Source organism: Amphiura filiformis, chromosome 13 (assembly GCF_039555335.1).
Source record: "Amphiura filiformis chromosome 13, Afil_fr2py, whole genome shotgun sequence".
Taxonomy (NCBI): domain Eukaryota; kingdom Metazoa; phylum Echinodermata; class Ophiuroidea; order Amphilepidida; family Amphiuridae; genus Amphiura; species Amphiura filiformis.
The window spans coordinates 15598951-15615910 of NC_092640.1; the positions used below are offsets into that span (position 1 = coordinate 15598951).

At 36.9% G+C, this 16960-nt stretch overlaps 2 protein-coding genes and 1 long non-coding RNA gene across 5 annotated transcripts in view; all 3 read left to right on the top strand.

The window, feature by feature from the left end:
• The window catches only part of LOC140168040 (tRNA wybutosine-synthesizing protein 5-like), a 39011-nt gene extending 32395 nt beyond the window's left edge, over positions 1-6616 (top strand). The window contains exons 5-8 of the mRNA XM_072191345.1: positions 886-930; positions 2637-2862; positions 3568-3684; positions 5187-6616. Coding sequence (XP_072047446.1) covers positions 886-930; positions 2637-2862; positions 3568-3684; positions 5187-5455 — 657 coding nt within the window. The 3' untranslated portion in view covers positions 5456-6616. The remainder of the gene's footprint in view (positions 1-885; positions 931-2636; positions 2863-3567; positions 3685-5186) is intronic.
• Positions 6617-7583: 967 nt separating this feature from the next.
• On the top strand, positions 7584-8394 carry LOC140168042 (uncharacterized). Its single transcript, XR_011861131.1, has 2 exons — positions 7584-7638; positions 7733-8394. It is a non-coding gene; the product is annotated as an uncharacterized lncRNA (long non-coding RNA).
• A 5169-nt stretch (positions 8395-13563) lies between these two features.
• The window catches only part of LOC140168043 (dnaJ homolog subfamily C member 13-like), an 84746-nt gene continuing 81349 nt past the window's right edge, over positions 13564-16960 (top strand). For all 3 annotated transcript variants that reach the window (XM_072191346.1, XM_072191347.1, XM_072191348.1), the window contains exon 1: positions 13564-13652. The gene's annotated coding sequence lies outside the window, so the exon portion shown is untranslated. The remainder of the gene's footprint in view (positions 13653-16960) is intronic.

A 16960-nucleotide genomic window follows, 5' to 3' on the forward strand; every position in this document is an offset into this window, starting at 1 on the left:
TATCTCATTAATCTGACAACAATTTGGTGATCTTATGTTGCATTTTGATGAGGCAGTCTTTTCTGAAAATTGATGCGTACCAATCATTTTGATACAGATTGTAGAATTCACCTGCAAACAGAGCCCCCAGGAGACTGCATGTGTTGAACAAAACTGAGATTTTGAAAAAAAAAACCACTTCAAAAAAACCCAGCTTGCATTATGATAGCTGGACGTGCGATAGAGCTAATTCCACAAGTCTCGATTCAAGCCCATATCCACCTGAAGCCACATACTGTATATATTAATACGTAGTGATATGCACAAGTTATGACATTATGGCAGTAACTGCCGTCCATAGGCGTGCCCGCATATCTACCTGAAGCCACATACTCTATATCCATATATACTGTGTAGTGATGCGCACAAGTTATGATATTATGGCAGTAACAGCCATCCATAGGCATGCCCGCGTATCCACCTGAAGCCACATACTCTATATCCATATACTGTGTAGTGATGCGCACAAGTTATGACATTATGGCAGTAACAGCCATCCATAGGCATGCCCGCGTATCCACCTGAAGCCACATACTCTATATCCATATACTGTGTAGTGATGCGCACAAGTTAAGGCATTATGGCAGTAACAGCCATCCATAGGCATGCCCGCGTATCCACCTGAAGCCACCTACTCTATATCCATATACTGTGTAGTGATGCGCACAAGTTAAGGCATTATGGCAGTAATGGCCGTCCATAGGCGTGCCTGCGTATCCACCTGAAGACACATACATATATTTATATACTGTGTAGTGATGTACACAAGTTACGACATTATGGCATTTTTTAGATTTTAAATATTTGACAGAAATTAATTTACAATTATATTTGTTTTTCTTTCAGGATGAATTGTATTATTTAAGAGCACTTGGAAATGATCCCAGAAAGGTATGTAGAAATGATGTACTTTGTAAATATGTCAAATGGAGGAATGAATAAATATGTGTAGGCTTATATTACAAATAATTAAAAGTAAATTAAGAAAATCTGAGTCAGCAGGCCCGTAGCAGGGGATGCAGGCTGGGAAGGTGGGAGGGGGCCCTCCAAAAATGCCAATTAGAACTAAGATCTGGGTTTTTTTTCTGTAAAAACATTGAAAATCTTTTTGGTACAAATGTTGAAATCAGCCCCTTTTTGAACAATTTTTCTTTCAAAAAAAAGGCTACAGGCCTGTGAGCCAGGCTACACAGTGTCCTATAAAAAACAGGACCCGCAATTCTGCATTTTTTCCAAATTGCTTTGGCTTATAATCAATCAACATTGTCGTTAACATATTCAGGAAGGCTATACTAAAAATATTTATGATAAAAAACATGATCATTATGATAGTTCAATCTTTGTTGCAATAATTGGGCAAAAATATTATGTTCAGAAAAAATCACTGTGTACCCCTTTAAAGAAAATTATGTAAAAATCCTGATTTTCATTATCAGAATCAATATATTATTGAAAAATAACACTTTGGTGTTTTGCAAAAGTTCATTCTACAAATCATAAACTTTGCAAACTTGCTTAATTTATTGTTGTTAATGAGTTATGTACTTTTTACAAAAGTTGTTGTTTCAGCCCTCTTTACAACATAACTCAAGAACCACAGGACCTACAAAAGTATATCTGTGATATTTGAATTCTTGTACACGCTCACTATGTATTGAGCAATGCAATTTTTCCTAAAGCTCACTACCATTCGCAAGATGCTGTGAACTACTTTTTTTGGCTGCTTCAACCAACAATACATCGTATACTGTTAACTAACCACACTTCCGTCCATCATTTTGGCTAGATAGTTGTCAAAAGCTCAGCCGACAGTTCGATAAAAACCCTGAAAAACAGCATTCTGCATTGGGTTTTCAACTTGGGAAGGGTTTCGCTGGGGGGGGGGGGCACTTCAATATGAAATGGATATTGGCTTAGGGCTGACACTTTCACAGCAAGGGGCATTTGGTGAGAGCAAAATGTAAAAAATATGAGGTCATTGGGTATGGGTGAGAGCAAAATGTTAAATATATGGGGTCATTGGGTGAGAACATGACCTTTTTATAGATGGAACCTTTGGGTGAGAGCCGAAACAATGCCACAGAAACCTCAAACATTGAATTTCTAGTTCTAAATGGTTTCAAAGTAGCAAAATCAGTGATAAGTGAAAGTTCCTGTTCAAATTGAAAATACAGGTCGTTGGGTGACAGATCAAATGGAAAAATAGGGGGTCTTCGGGTGACAGAGCATGTGTTCGTAAACAAATATAAGGTCTTTGGGTGACAGCGACACTGAAATGGGGGGTCTTAACAGCCCTACATACGTGTCACCTCCAAAGTGGGAGTGGCCCCTAGGCTTCAAGACAAATGCTTAAATTAAGATGGAATGGAATGGTTTATTGAACTCAGAAATAGGTCAAATTCTTAAAATAATGCCATAACAGCTCAATAAAAACATATACAAATGTAGAAGAAAAATGTTCACAAGTCATTTATTGTCATTTATATTATTTTCCATGTTTAGTTTTCGCTTCAACGGGAAGCTGAAAGTTTTTTCTGTTTGTTTGTTTGTTGTCGTTTCCTGTTAATATTATATTTCAATGTTGTTATTTTCTACAGGACATAGCAGACATCAACACACAGTTCCCATCTCTAGCTGGTGACATCAACATTCCTGACTTTGTTCCTCAAGACAAACTCTTCTCTAGTGTTCTCAGACTAGGCTCACCTGGGGTGCAACTATGGACACATTATGATGTTATGGATAACATATTACTGCAGGTCAAAGGTCATAAGCGAGCTGTTTTATTTAGTCCACAGGATGCCACATATCTGTATCTTAATGGTAGGTTTGCACTGCTGCCCAGCTTTCATGTTGTAAGCTGTATTACCCGGGGTCACTCCCATTGTGGCCTGTACACCATCCGCGATAATCAACTTTTGAAAAGGACCCTAAACAAGGATTTGACCCTTGGCTAAAACGATACCCTAAACACAGATTTTCTTCCTTGCATCAAATTTCATACCCTAAATTTATTTCCGCGTATTAGCAATTGCAATTTTGCTACCCTTTTTTCCAATATTTCATGTTTTTGACACCCTAAACATGTTACGCGCGTATCGTGCCTACCCACGAAAAACTACCCTTTTTACGCGTTTTCATTATCGCGGATGGTGTACAGGCCACAATGGGAGTGACCCCCGGTGTATTACTCGTCCTCTATCTCTTTGGAGACATTTCAAGAGATGTTGATAACAAAGATAAAAAACTAGCTATGTGAATGCTATAATTGGAATCTTTATCTATTGACTTCAATAAAGTCCCAGCTTACGACTGCATAAATTCACAAAAGCATGCATCAGATATGCAAAACCCAGTTAGGATAGGTGCTGTACCCAGCTGTGTGAGTCTCGCATACATGTATTACAAAGTTGATTTGATCATAGTAGCTCATAGTATAGTTAGTTGATTTCAATCAAACCAGTTACCTGCGTATTTTCAACCTTGCGCACAAATATGAAGTTTAAGATTTATTTTTCTGTTATACAGGTGACAAGTCCACTATTTTAGACATTGATAATCCTGACTTGGAGAAGTATCCTGAATTCATGAAAGCCACACCTTATGAGTGTCATTTGGAACCAGGAGACGTGCTGTTTATACCAGGCAAGTAGACTAGGGTTCCCGCAGTCCTTGAGAGTAATTGAATTTGAAAACACCTTTTCAAGGCCTTGAAAGTCCTGGAAATTTGCATATCTTTGAAAGTTGGAATTTTACCTAAAGTATAATTTTGACAAAATTTGGGGAGTAGAGAGGAGCTGTCACTTTCATTAATATGTGTCGCATGGAGAGCCACATCATGATTTTTGTGTTGTTGTAAGTCCTTGAAAATCATGCTTTTGCCTTGAAAGTCCTTGAAAAGTCCTTGAATTTTAAAGGCTTCAAGGTGCGGGAACCCTGGTAGACATTTTCAATGATAAGCAGTGGCAGCACTAGGATTGCTAAAGAGCAGTGCTTGTTTAGTGCATAGGGGACTGTGACAGGTCCTCTCTGACATTACAAAATCCACCAGTCTTTAAGGCGCACTTGAAGGCCGCTTCACAGCCTTGAGCGGAATTGTGTATTTCTTGTGTTTCCCCCCTCCTGGCTGTTAGGAACTGGATCCAGTTTTAATGGGAAAGTGTGGTGCAAGCAAAGATATTTGGCTTGCAGTTTGCATCCGCAAGCACAAATGCAATAGGTGTGGTGCAAAGGTGAATAGGACTAAAAATATTTAGTTTTCGACATATTTTTAATTTATAACTGAGCTGACTACACGCGGTTTCAGAGAAAAAACGGCAGTTCCTTTCTCAGATTGACACGAGCGCCCTAACGCAGAGTTTTGTTTGTGCTGACCAGCGTTTTGATGCGTAATCAGCCAAACAGATTACCGCGTCTGTTATGGTTGTCAGGCGATTAAATCAGCCAATCAGAACCCCACTTCCTTGTTTACGCTGTGCACGCTCTCAAATTATGAACATGTGCTGTTCTTCTTTGGTAGAAATTATAGAGGTTGGCAACTGGAGGGCAAATGCCTATGCCTACCATGCTCAGGACTACTTGATTGTGCCTTTTAAGAGAGATAGATCTTGTTCAAGGAGATTTCCAAAGTATCACTGATACAGAATTACTGAAATGAAACTCTAGCCTCATGCTTAGCTGTCATTCTAATCCTAATCATACCCTAATTCATTGCATGCAGTTGTCGGATGCATAGTGCTCCTCAAACTTGAGATTTTTAAGGATCATTATAATGCAAAAATACATAAAAAAAATGGATGCAAGCCCCAAATTGTCATCATTTCACATACGTTCTTACTTCTTAAACAGTTTTACCATTCTTTGTTTCAAGGGTTTGGACTATACTTTGTTTGGGTTATAATTGGCACTATTCATTTTTTGTTACTGCTCACGTCAATAAAGTAATAAACATATGCTCTCGTAAATTCACATAAACGCGCGCCAGTCACACATTACGCAAAGTGCAACGAGGTTAGGTGTTGTGTGTTATGAGCCAAACAAAGTATAGTACATTGTGTTTTTATTTAAAGTTTGAGGAATATGTGTGCGTTTTATGATCCCCGGGTTTTATCCCCATTTTCTAATTGCATATTTTGCTTTTATCACAGCTCTCTGGTTTCACAACGTCCAAGCTTTGGAATTCAGCATAGCAGTCAACATATTCTGGAAACATCTAGAAGCAAAGCAATATGATCCTAAAGACACTTACGGAAACAAGGATCCACAAGCGGCTGCGAGGGCACTTCAGATTATGCGACGTGCAGTCAAGTGCCTGGAGGAGTTGCCGGAGGAGTATCGGGATTTCTACGGAAGGAGGATGGTGATGGAAATTGAGAATAAGACTTATATGAAAGATGGAAAAGATGGGAACACTTGATGCGTTGAAAGTTATGAATACAAACTGGATATCTGAATTTCAAAATTAAAATGTGTTTTCAGATATTGCAGCAAAATAAAGCGCCTTCGGGAGCTTCAGAAGCAAATGCATAGGCCTGTAACCAAGGATGGGGGATACAGGACCGAAATCACCCTCCTATGGGCAAAAGATGTATCTATATGAGGCAAAGAAGTCCTTGTTGAATGGAAGAAATACACATACCAGTGTGGAATACAAACATTATCCCTCCGGAGGTTAGACAGAGATATAGACTGGACTCCTGATAACCGTATATGAAATCCACCATATTGGATTCTCATACATGGGGGCTGCCAAAATAGTGTTACTCCTGCATTAAGCTTGAACATAACTATGTTGGTCTGAATGACATGAAGGGAAACATAGGGGTTGTGCAATAATTATATGTATTCTGGGTGGAGGGGTTGGGGAATTCTCAAAATGGTCTGCCAAAAATTGCTCAGCCTTTCCACCTGTCAAAAAATGTTTGGCTCCCTCCGAGTCTTCCCCACAAATGCTTGACTCCTGGGGGATGTACACATTATTGCACCACCCCTTAGCAGTTGGATAACTTTTGCAATTACATGATACAGAGCACATGCTAGAGAATGATACTAACGATATGAAAGCTATTGATATGATGGGAATTATTTATTAGATTTGTCAGAAAAGCTGGTAAACGGATAAAAAAACCATGCAACCAGTCCTGGTCTCATACGTATTCAGTCTGTGGACAAACTGTTGACAGGTATTCATGATATAGATTAGGGTTATCATATGGTGTACCTATTGAATCCCACAATCTGTATCTTGTGAACAAGCAAACTGGTCTCATACATATTCAGATAAACAAACTGATGACACCGGTAGTGGTTTGAGTAAGGGTAACGTTTTACCTGGAGTTTAATATTTTTTCTCAAAGAAGTTGACTTTTGAGAGATTCTTGGTTTCAGGCCCACTTGACTGTATGACATGAATGTCATACTAAGCGATATGAACGCTATTGATATGGTGGAAATTATTAAGTAGATCTATTGAATAATCTGGTAAACAAATAGAACAAGCAACCTGGTGTCATACATATTCAGATAGACAAACTGTTATAATTAACAGGAATTCATAATACAGATGAGGGTTGTCAGACAGTGAACCTATTGCATCCCTCAATCTGTATATTGTAAATATGCAACCTGGTCTCATACATATTCAGATGGACAAACTGTTGACAGGTATTCATGATATAGATGAGGTTTGTCAGACAGTGAACCTATTGCATCCCTCAACCTGGTGTCATACATATTCAGATGGACAAACTGTTGACAGGTATTCATGATACAGATGAGGGTCACACAGTGAACCTATTGCATCCCTCAATCTGTATATTGTAAATATGCAACCTGGTCTCATACATATTCAGATGGACAAACTGTTGACAGGTATTCATGATATAGATGAGGTTTGTCAGACAGTGAACCTATTGCATCCCTCAACCTGGTGTCATACATATTCAGATGGACAAACTGTTGACAGGTATTCATGATACAGATGAGGGTTGTCAGACAGTGAACATACATATTCAGATAAACAAACTGATGACACCGGTAGTGGTTTGAGTAAGGGTAACGTTTTACCTGGAGTTTAATATTTTTTCTCAAAGAAGTTGACTTTTGAGAGATTCTTGGTTTCAGGCCCACTTGACTGTATGACATGAATGTCATACTAAGCGATATGAACGCTATTGATATGGTGGAAATTATTAAGTAGATCTATTGAATAATCTGGTAAACAAATAGAACCAGCAACCTGGTGTCATACATATTCAGATAGACAAACTGTTATAATTAACAGGAATTCATAATACAGATGAGGGTTGTCAGACAGTGAACCTATTGCATCCCTCAATCTGTATATTGTAAATATGCAACCTGGTCTCATACATATTCAGATGGACAAACTGTTGACAGGTATTCATGATATAGATGAGGTTTGTCAGACAGTGAACCTATTGCATCCCTCAACCTGGTGTCATACATATTCAGATGGACAAACTGTTGACAGGTATTCATGATACAGATGAGGGTTGTCAGACAGTGAACCTATTGCATCCCTCCTGGTAAATATGCAACCTGGTCTCATACATATTCAGATGGACAAACTGTTGACAGGTATTCATGATATAGATGAGGTTTGTCAGACAGTGAACCTATTGCATCCCTCAACCTGGTGTCATACATATTCAGATGGACAAACTGTTGACAGGTATTCATGATACAGATGAGGGTTGTCAGACAGTGAACCTATTGCATCCCTCAATCTGTATATTGTAAATATGCAACCTGGTCTCATACATATTCAGATACTGAATACCAATACTAATATACTAATATCATACTGGTTATAAAACAGGCATTAATCTAAGCTTCTACACTACTGACAGCTTGTTAGACTTCTTTATTCATATGATGTTGCACATTAATTACTATTGACTAGTATAATTATACAAAAGTATTAGAACACAATACAGATCAAGCAGCACTTGGTGGCAGTAAAATGTACCTTCTGTACTTTTTAAATATTTTAATGAAATCATTATGCATCAAGTGATAAACAATCAATGATTGGCTGATCATTAATCATGATAACAAGATGGTTGACCCATTGGTCATTGAGTGCATAGAAGGGGCAGGGACTTTGCCATCTGTGCAGTTGATGATCATCACTGCCTAATCAGAACTCTGAATAAGTGGGAAATGTCCTTTACAGTAGTCCAATCTGTAATTATGTAGATAGTAACTTCAATATCATCCATGTACTGTTAATGCGTGAAACACAGTGTTGTGAAATGTATTACCGTACTGACGCGAGTATAGTCCCACCTTCGAGTAAAGTCCCACCCCAAACTTTCGAAAAATTTCGGAAATTTAATTTTTTTTTTTTTTTTTAAAGTTATTTATTTTTTCGGCTTTGGAGTGTCCCAGGACCTAGACCTAAATGCTAGGATCATTCATGCTTGACCTAAAAAAAAAAAAAAATTTTTCAAGATGTTTTGTATTTTTAATGCATTTTGAAATCATTAATAGAGTATGACATGAATACAAATTATCAATTTTCATATTAAAAATACAAAACATCTTGAAATTTTTTTTTTTTTTTTTAGTTCGACCATGAATGATCCTAGCATTTAGGTTTAGGTCCAGGGACACTTCAAAACCGAAATTAAAAAATTTTGAAATTCGAGTATAGTCCCACCCCCCAATTTTGAAAAATGTTCACCCAAAAACGGGGTGGGACTATACTCGCGTCAGTACGGTAATATCTGTGTCTATATTTTTTTAAATAGCTCTACCATTTATTGGTATCGAGCACTGTATAGCTGTCTGTGATATTTTTACTTCTTAATAGGCTACATAATATATAAAGTTTATATAATACATGTATTTATATAGTAATAATGAAAAATAAAGCAATAAAAGTTCTGTGTGGTATTTAATTTAGTTTTTCCCATTTATATTGTTAAAAAATGAATATTACAGGGTGTGTCATTAAAAAATGCTACCCCTTTTTTGCATAATAGATTTATTTGTAATTAAAGGTCAGTATTTATTGTGTCTAACTCTAAATGCTCATTAACTGCATTTCCTTTGGCAAATGTTACTAAAAACAAAATTACTGTGAATTTGATGCTGATAAACGAGTCAATTAATGGGTGCACCTAAACACAATGTTTTTGCTTGCTACAAACTCTAAACACCCTCCTGAACAACATCAAAAAGACAAAAAAAAGGAATAGGGGACATGCTAAAATTTAATCCATAGTTTAGGTCAGTTGAGGATTTGCCGCCTTTTAATTCTCGCTATTCACAATAAGGGCGCCGCCAGCGGATGTTGCGATGTAATCGTGATGTATCATGGGAAAAGGTCGACAGTCCGCCAATACAAATATTACCATGCTATTACATAGGAACACATGACAATATTTTTTTAGTTAGTCAAAATAAAGGTGTTACACGCGAATCGATACTCAATAATACTTAATAATGTGATTTGAAATGTGCACAATTAATTTTTTCTCTATCGATTTGCGTGTAATACCGTTATATTGACAAACTAAAAAATATTGTCACGTGTTCCTATGTAATAGCATGGTAATATTCGTATTGCGCGGACTTGGACGTCGAACTTTTCCCATGATACATCACGATTACATCGCAAACCGCTGGCGGCGCCCTTATTGTGAATAGCGAGAATTGGCTGATGATGAAATGCATATCAAATACAAGATCTATCCTTTTATATAGCTTATCCTGACCCACCACCATAAAACAAAAAGTTCAGAAGAAAAATAAACATTGGTGGGACGTGGACGTTAGCTGGGTAAGCCGGGGTAATCGATGCTGAAAGGGGGATCAAGCGTGTTAGGAGCTGTGTATTAATTATGTGCACCCTCAGATGTTGAATTCTCCAATGATTTGACAAACATCGCTTACCCTTTTGAACAACATTCAATTAATCATCAACACATAATAAAATAACGTTTTCAATGTATGTTGCGTTGTTTATAGCCGTTTTATTATATTTCAATGGTATCAGCAAGGCTGATTTTAGATGTAGGCCTAATCTGATGTAAAGTTTTGCTATCTACTGAAGATAACATAATCATGACTGTACAGTACCTGATCCTCTACTATTCGGACTCATTTGTCATGATTATAGCTCTTGATTTCTTTGTTTTCAAATTCAGTTAAAAATATTTAAAGCAATGTAAATTTTATTAGAATTTTGGGGTGTATTTCAGGAAGACACAGTTTTTACAATCATGTCAATGTTCGTAGATAAAATACCAAGGCGGTTAATTATCTACCAATTAGTCGCAATTACCACCAGTGAATTTTGATTGAAGTAAAGGACTGGGAATTTCAAGGTGGACACCATGCTCGTTTAAAAAAAAAACAAGTAAAAAGGGTTGTTTTTCAGCATTGGGCAAGTACGGTACAGCGCTGTACCTGCGGGTGTCAAAAACGCCAAAAATCAGGAAAAAGGGTATACTTTTCCAGGCAAAATACTTGCTTAGGCCTTTTTAGGGGTCCAAAGTTTAATGGCAAAATAAAAAAAGGATGAATTATGTTATGTTTGGCTTCTATCAGAACAGATCGTAGGGTAAAACATTAAGAAACATCAAACTACTTATATTAAACAAGAACCTGAATTTTTACTTTCTTAATGTTAAAAAATGGCAAAATACTTGTTTAGTGCATGTTTTGCACGCGCTGAGTAGGCCTAATACTCATTTAGGGTGCGTTTCAAGAGTCCATACATGAGCATGGTGTCCATCACCTAATGTAGGCCTAAGTGCCCCCCCCCCCTGGGCCCAGGGCCCCCATCCAGAAAGGCCTATAGCTGAGCCCAAATTTCATATTGTAGGAAGGTTTTGTGAAGTGTTTCCCGGGAGTGTTTCTCACAGACTTGTTGAGTCATGACTCGAGACTCGACTTTTAAAAATGACTCGACTCAGATTTCTTAAATTTCCACATAGAGATTGTAGGCCTACAGTGACTCGAGTCCTTTGGGTCGACTCGAGATCCGGGCTCGAGATAATGCTAGAAATGACTCGTCAGACTCATTTGAGACTCATAATTAGGGTAAATTAGGGTAAATGGAACGGTGGGGTAAATGGAACGCTGAGAATACAATTTCCTCTATCAAGAACAAAATTGGGTAACATGATACCGAGTGTTCCATTTACCCTAGCGCCATATGTTCCGCATTTGTTTCATACCCCAAACTTTGGTTTACTCGGTTTTGAAGTGGAAGAAAATCTCAAAGGTTGTCACTGACCATGAAGTGGTGCTACGGTTCAGTGAACAATACTTATTTAAGGGTATTGATTCCTAAATATTTGAATACTGTGCTGAGAGTTGTCATACAATATTGGCAATATGTCAAGTTGTTATCTAAGTCTTATCTACAATAACATAAATGTTTTAAACAAAAAAATAGCAGATTTTAATGATGAAATTATGCAAATTAATATGCTAATTAGCTAATTAATTGGTTTGGTGTTCCATTTACCCCACAACAGATCCACTTGAGGTAAATGGAACACGGTAGACTAGTTAAATATATAAAACATGTTAATATTTTTTTGCTAATTGGTTTAAGTATTATGAAATTACATACTAGAAATAACTATTTCATGGTAGATTAGGCCACCTATTGATTTTTAGAAATCTGAAATTCCGTTATGTACCAAGAGAAAGTGCATTTTTACGTGGTATTTTACCATGTTTATAAAAATTCATGAAAACAAAATTATTGTTCTTATTCTTTTATTTAGTCACAAAATATATGTTAAATAAAATATTCTGATGTCTTTTCAATGTAAATATAACTATAAATGTAGGCTCCTTGCAAGTAATGCCCCTTGTTCCAATTTATACCCACCCCACTGTTCCATTTACCCCAATTTGTCGGGGTAACTGCATGGAACACCATGACCATGTATGTGTTTGGACTGAGTACAAGAAATAAATCATAAAATGGGAGTTAATCTGTTAAAACAAGTTGTCAAAACATATTATCTACTTATTGAAACCAAAAAAAGTTATATATGGATACCCTCCCGACCATAGAAAGTGTTTTTTTGCTTAAGCGTTCCACTTACCCCAATTTATCCTATAGGCTACAACTCTGGTAGGCTATCTCATGAATCATGATGAAGAGCAGGAAAAATAAAAAAAATCTCAAAGTAGTAAAACTATTTATTTAGTTCGCAGAATTTTGCAGTGTCTCTTTCTTTCACATTTAAGAAGGACTTTGTTTATCAATTCTATAAAAACCTTAAACATTGCTGCATGCTGCAGTCAATTAGGCCTACATGATTAAATTATCATTTTGGTCGGATTTTGCCGGATCTGAAGTTGAAAAGGGGCGGCTACTCTTGATAACAGAGTTATGTTAGACTTATTTCCAGTCTTACTTGAGAGTGACAGCTGTGATTTGAAATTTCGAAACAATTTTTGCTTGCAATCGTTATTTCATGTAGGCCTATATTGTGGTAAGACTAGAGTAGGGCTATATAATAGAGGAAAGTTTTTAATGATTGCATCTAATACAAAATAGACCTATGTTAGTATTTCCATATTCTTACAATGGGATTGGAAAGTATTATTCCCTATTTCAAAGCCAATTCAAATCATGGCCAGGGCCGTGCTTGCATGCATGAGACCCATTTCTCCCAAGAAGAAAAAATAATAACGTAGTCAGCCACAAAGAAGAGGATCACTTCTTCCTGTAGAAAATCGCTATCTTGGCGCCAACCCGTCAGCAATACCTAGTAATAGGCCTAGATAGCTGTCAATCAACATCCTTTTATTTCATACCGGTATTATTGTAAACTATAGGCCTAATGGCTAATGTTTACAATAAGACGAAATTCGTGATAAGACATCCATACTTGATTCATTCATATTGTTTATCTTTTGTTTTATTTTACTGAGTTTGATTTTATCACATTTAAAAATTAACCGGCATAGGCTTTAATACTAGTCGCTTAGGGGCCTACATAGTATCATTTTATATCTTACTGCATAACTATCATCTTGGTTCTTAATAGAAACCAGAATGCAATTCATTCGTATTCGTTCATTCATTGGTTCGTTCTTTCGTTCGTTTGTACATTCAATCAACAATCCATCCATTCATTCATTCATTCACTAGCATTAATTGATAATTATTGATTCAAGCATAATAATATCAACAATGATGCTAAATGATGATGAGGATGATGATGGGATGATCGATGCGCGATGATGAATCAAAGTTCATGAAATGCATGAAATCTGAAACTGAAGTGTATTCTTAATGCTAAGCTAACCGAGAAACAAACATATTTAGTGTGGTCTGGCTTCTGGACCTATTTTATTACGCCCTCCCCTCTTCCCCACCCCTTCCCTCCCGGATCCCCCTCCTGCCCCATCCCCGCTCCCAGTACAAAAAGTGTAGGCCTACATCCTGTCAAGTTGTGACGAATAGATTGACATGGCCTTGTCTCAAGTCTAGTGCTGGCCTTCGCGCATGTGCATTATCAATACAGGAAGACAACATGGCGACTGCTTGGACGTGTGTGAAAGATCACGAGACTCGATAAAATCACAGCTGAAATCAAACCTTCGCTATAAAAGTAAGTATATCTAATCATAGGTTTAGGTTAGGATTAGTTCGTGCCATCAAACCAGAGGCTACAACATTCCTGTCGGTGTTCTAAAGGGGTTAGTTTTTATGTTGGGAAATCCCCAATAATTGAAGACACTGTACTGTACATTTTCTATGGAAGTCTTGAATTTGATAGGCAGGTTTCTGTGGAATTATAAATGACTGAGAAATCTGAACAGTATGGTTCATTCGAAATCATGCCCAAGAAGACCAACAATTTACATAATTTGTGTATAATAGCTTAAAACCATTGTATTTGTACATGTACTTCTGGTAAGAAATTTGCAGCAACTACATGTAGTACATCATGCATGCATCATACCACAAACAATCCCTTCCTTCCTTCCTTATTAATATTATTAGTGCCTCCCTCATAGTATTATCGCACTGCGTACAGACAAGCTGTACTTATTTTTTACTCTGGAACTTAGAGTAGATGAGTGTCATGATGAAGAAGACTCTGCTCTGGAGCAAACAAGACTTCCTACACATGCTAAGGTTTGCCTGGGATACCTACTACATGTACATGCATATATGTTGATGATCATGTTCTACTAACTAGCTGACTAGGCGTATTACTATTATTTATGCTAGATGATTTCAAATTTGCCATCAAACTGCATCATTTTATATATCAAATTAAAGCCCTTGAGTAAACAAAGCCATAACTGAAAACCTTTTTTTCATAGCACTTTCCGTAGCAAAGTTACATCTTGTCAAAGATTGACTTTCATCAGATCTCAAGAATGGAGAGGAGTACTGAACTATAGAAAAATCATTTAATTTGTGTACATCATGGAACGTTCTACGCTTGTTACTCTGCGACTAATCATGCTAAACACGAGCGTACAACGCTACTTTAATTAAGCGTCCATATGGCGTGATCTCTGCAAGGTTATGTGCGTACAACAGCTTACTACGCACAGCCACGCAAAGAGTATGTTCCAGGATGTACACAAATTAAATAATTTTTCTATAGTTATGGTCTCATTTTGTTGCTACATAGTTTATCTAGCTAACATTTTGAAAATAAAAAAATGCCTCCTCCACTTTTCAGTTCAGGCATTATAAGTATACGCAGAACATGGTACATACTTACAATCCACATACAAACTAGGAAAGCATACTTTCAATGTACAGCTGGTTTTTTTTCACAACAAATGACTTACTCACCAATGTCTTCTGTGGCCAAACTTGATTATTTAAAGTCCTACTGCATTATAGTCCACTTAAAATATCAATTTGGTTGAAATTTGTTGCCAAAAACTGTGTTTAAATGTGTTTATTCCACCACATAAATTCTTGTGATCAAAATTCCCACCATTAGAATGTGCTATCTCCAGCATGTAGCCCTTTACACATAGCATGTAACCTCATCTCTGCTTATAGAAGCTGTTACAGGCATGTGTATACAGCATGGTTACAGATAGGAGCACATTCAGGCTTGGTTAAAGTCTATCTTGTTATGATATGTTTGGTAAATTGGCCAATTAGGTCAAGACATGTCATCAATTTAACCTTGGCATGAGAAAGAGTTGCCACTCATGCTTAACATCCACCACATTATGGTGGATTAAAGAATAGCTTAATCTATTATGTACAGCTGTGTGTGGTCAAAAGAGTATACTTCATGACTTCTAATATTATTTGCCCCAACACATGTGTCTGGCACTTAACACTTTGGGTGGAATATTTGGAAACAGGTATTTTTTTTTAGTCCACAAAATGTAAACATGGAGACATGTACAATTACAGAATTTGACTTACTGGAAATGGGTTTTTGCTGAACAAAAGTAAGTAAACATTAGGGATCATATTTTTCACAAATGGATTACAGGGTTTCAGTGTATTTTGAAAATGATGGGTTTGTGTGAATTTTTATAACTGGTGCAGTTATCATGTTTTGAAATATACACTCTTTGACAGCTCTCTCCGTGCCTGTTTGAATGCCTGGTCATACCATGTACCCATACACTAGGTATGGGTACATGAGACCAGGTATACATCATCTTTACTTTTACAGACAGTTTGTTTTTAATGAAATGAAAAGAAATTGTTTGTATCACCAGGAACATAATGAGGGAATCCTAAATTTTCATTTGCTACTTGTACATCATCTGCCCCTACATGTAGCTGATAAAATCATCAACAGGGCATATTTGACATTTTGAGAGTTTTTATCTCCACTCAGTTTTGGCTTAAACAGGAAGCCCCGCTTGTCCAGTTCTCCACAGAAGAATTGACTTACACCTGTTACTTTGATGACAGACAGAACAGAATTTACATGGATAAATTTTAACCTTGACTAATTCCCTAAGGAACTTGGACCAAAAGTGGGGCTTCATCTTTAATGAACCTTTTCGTGAAAATAATGAAAGTTTTGGTCTAAATGAACAAGTAATGCTGGGGGGATAACAACAGGCAAATTGGATTAAACTTATTCAAGTGTATGTACTCAAAAATTGAAGCACAGTACATTTAGGAAGGTCAGGTGAGGTCGGTAAGCATTCTTTCACTAGGGAATTCTCTTTCAAAGCGATTATAATGAATGTAGCTGTCTCTGCACCACCACTACTACACTCCTGGTCGCATGTCACAAATAGGTCACCCAAAAATGGAGGAGCCGTAACATGAAAATGCTTTCTTCACACTTCAAGTTTGGTTTATTCTAAAAGTATAGTACCTATTGTGGAAAGTTTGGTGTCATTTTGTAGATAATTATGTTCTTTATCAAATACAAAAACCCCAAGTCAATTGGACAACTACTTTGAGATTTATACTTCAATATGTAAGATTTGTCAATGGGGAGCAGGCGGGGAGCTGGGGCGGGGAGCCCCATAGAGTTGTACACACAAAATTGTGAAAATATGGCAAACTTCAAACCTTTGTATCTTAAAAAGTACAACTAGCATGGACCACAAATTGCACATATATCATCCTGGATTGTAGATCTACCTCATAGTAGATCAACTTTAACAAAAGATGTAACTAATTAATTGCCTAATTAAATGCTAATTAAGACAGTTTTTCTATATGTTACGGTACAAAGTGTACACGTAATGCTCTGACATTTCTAAATGGCCTATCTTTGGCCCGAATCATCCTGCTTATTCAAAAGTACACATATTTTTAAGGAAATTTGATGAGGAATTCAATTATGCTATTAGTTTTAGTGCCAGAAATGGAGGAAAAAGTTTTGATTGATAAATGTCATAAAAATTGTAAAATTATTTTACAATTTTGACCACCCTGTATGTTTAACACAAGGGATACCAA